This window comes from Cynara cardunculus (assembly GCF_001531365.2).
Source record: "Cynara cardunculus var. scolymus isolate 2C chromosome LG 1, CcrdV1, whole genome shotgun sequence".
Classification (NCBI taxonomy): Eukaryota; Viridiplantae; Streptophyta; class Magnoliopsida; order Asterales; family Asteraceae; genus Cynara; species Cynara cardunculus.
In genome coordinates, this window is record NC_037528.1 from 3,244,516 (window position 1) to 3,247,094 (window position 2,579).

Below are 2,579 nucleotides of genomic sequence, written 5' to 3' on the forward strand. Positions count from 1 at the left end.
TTAAGAGTTTTTAAGAGTTTTAGCCAAATGCATTATAATATAGTATAGATATAAGTACATGTTTATTTAAAAAATTAAAACAAAATCGACACATTCGCTATTATTTGAAATTTTAAAAGGAAACGGAAAAAGGAGAGGAGGAGATTTTTAAGTTGTTTTTTTAAAGGTGTTTGACCGTTGACAAGATTTGGTCTTCTCTGTACAAAATATTTGCTCATTTAATGAATTTACATGCGAATTCCATCCATGCATGCAATCACTTCATACATTTCCCCACTCTCACCACAAGCGATTGACATTACCCACACTTTATTTTGTTAACAAATAAAATTACATTTTTAGTTTTTTTAAATAGAATTAAGTTATATTTATATAAAATTAATCAACTTTATTTTCATTTTTTATAAACGTAAATTTGGTTTGTTATTATTACAGAAAAGAAAATTATATTTTTTATAAAGGAGAAGTGTATTAAATGTCAACCATAGTGCTTCTCACGCACCTGTAAAGCGCGTGAAGAAAGAAGAATAAAATCCGCCATTAACATCCAACTTGAGTCTAAACCGTTACCGTCAAAATAAACGTCGCTTTCCGTGACTCCCTCTTGCGTGTGTATATTTAAAGAATGCAAACACCAAATTCCAAATCAAATTAAATCGGAAATTCTCATTTTCTCCGTCAACGACCAACCGAGAATCAGAAAATTGAAAAAGGAAAAAACGCCGGGAACATGCCCTGTGCCGTTGCAGTGACGAACTCGCCGGTGTTCTTACCATCACCGATGTTTCGTAAACCTATGATTTCTCCGTCATCATCGCTCTCTCTTCATCACACAGCTCCGACGTCGTCACCGCCATCGTCATCTCTTCATAAGCACACGAATGGATACAGTGAAGGACCGACTATTAATTGTGATTCGAATTCGTCATCTTCGGTGGTCTTGAAGAGGAAGAGGCCGGCCAGGATTCAGATTCCGTTTGCACCGCTGAGTTTTGTGGATGAGATTGCCAAGCCGGATGATAACCTGTCGGAGATCGATGAGGAAGGGGAGGAGTATTCGGTGTATTGTAAAAGAGGGAAAAGGGGAGCCATGGAGGATAGGTACTCTGCGGTTGTTGGTCTTCAAGGAGATTCAAAACAGGTATAACTCGAATTTTCAACGATTTTCATTTCTTGATTAAGTTGAAACGTTAGATTGAATAATCAATTTTGCAAATTATCTAAGGCACTAAGCAGAAAATTGCAATCAATTATTAGAATATGTAATCTCTGTCAAGCTCATAGCAAAAAATAATAAGATGCGCTGAAATTTGACTACATTTTATTAGATACGAACTGGATCAACATGAAGAAATCTAGAGTTTCATGAAATATAAAATAGCTATATCCTTTTTGCCCAAATTGTTGTGTATTTTCTCGATCCATTATTAATTGGTATTATATGGATGATCCATGATTACAGGCCTTCTTTGGAGTTTTTGATGGCCATGGAGGTGCAAAGGCTGCAGAATTCTCAGCAAAAAATTTAAATAGAAACATAATGTCCGAACTAGCAGACAAACATGAAGATGAAATTGCAGACGCTGTTAGAGAGGGGTATCTCGCAACAAACACGGAGTTTCTAAAAGAAGACATCAATGGTGGCACTTGTTGTGTGACTGCATTGATTCGTAAGGGCAACCTTATAGTCTCAAATGCAGGTGATTGTCGTGCCGTTATGAGCAGAAATGGGGTGGCAGAAGCTCTCACTTCTGATCACAAACCTTCAAGAAAAGACGAAAAAGACAGAATCGAAGGCATGGTGAGTAGCATAAAAGTAATTTCATTTGCATGATTCGAGCAAAATGGAAAATGTGATTGTTAATGGTATAAAAGGAACGAAATCTTATTGTGTTTGAAATGTGGTCGATTGCAGGGCGGATACGTTGATTCTCGCAACGGTGTTTGGAGAATACAAGGTTCACTTGCAGTATCAAGAGCAATAGGAGACAAACATCTCACAAAATGGGTGATTGCAGAACCAGAAACAAGAATAGTAAACATTAGACCCGACTGCGAGTTCTTAATCCTTGCTTCCGATGGGATCTGGGACATGGTAAATCCTTCCCTCATTTCTGATTAACAATGTCTAATCATCCACAAACCACAATTTTAATTACATTCACAATTGCTAATTCATCTCTACATTAATGTTTCTTTTCAGGTCAGTAACCAAGAAGCAATAGACGTTGTACGCCCTTTTTGTGTAGGAATCGAGAAACCCGATCTGTTTTCCGCTTGTAAGAAGCTCGTTGGTTTATCGACAACAAGGGGTTCTTACGACGACATGAGTGTTATGGTTATCCGACTGCCTCGTTTCTCTTCTTTAACATATAACAGTAGTTAAAAACCTGATTCTTGAAAGCCTAATACATAAACCAAACTCACCCAGAAAATCCCACTCAGAAATAGGACAAGATGGATGCAGTTCATGTTTCTTTCACTGTTGAAAGACAGATTGTTTTCGTGAATACTCCAAAGGTATTAAATGTTTAGACTCTTAGATCTTTAAATCTTGATCTGCACAATCTAAGCTTTAT

General features: G+C 36.8%; 1 protein-coding gene across 1 annotated transcript; it reads left to right on the top strand.

Moving 5' to 3' along the window:
- The first annotated feature begins 685 nt into the window (after positions 1-685).
- LOC112523930 (probable protein phosphatase 2C 25) lies at positions 686-2,579 on the top strand. Its single transcript, XM_025133604.1, has 4 exons — positions 686-1,141; positions 1,463-1,801; positions 1,916-2,095; positions 2,204-2,579. Exons 1-4 carry the CDS (start codon positions 731-733, stop codon positions 2,384-2,386), a joined length of 1,113 nt encoding a protein of 370 aa, XP_024989372.1. The 5' UTR covers positions 686-730; the 3' UTR covers positions 2,387-2,579.

Coding starts and splice junctions, on each gene's coding strand:
- LOC112523930 (XM_025133604.1), top strand. CDS start 731: ATGCCCTGTGCCGTTGCAGTGACGAACTCGCCGGTGTTCTTACCATCA. Junction 1,142..1,462: donor TTCAAGGAGATTCAAAACAG/GTATAACTCGAA, acceptor CCATGATTACAG/GCCTTCTTTGGAGTTTTTGA. Junction 1,802..1,915: donor AAGACAGAATCGAAGGCATG/GTGAGTAGCATA, acceptor GGTCGATTGCAG/GGCGGATACGTTGATTCTCG.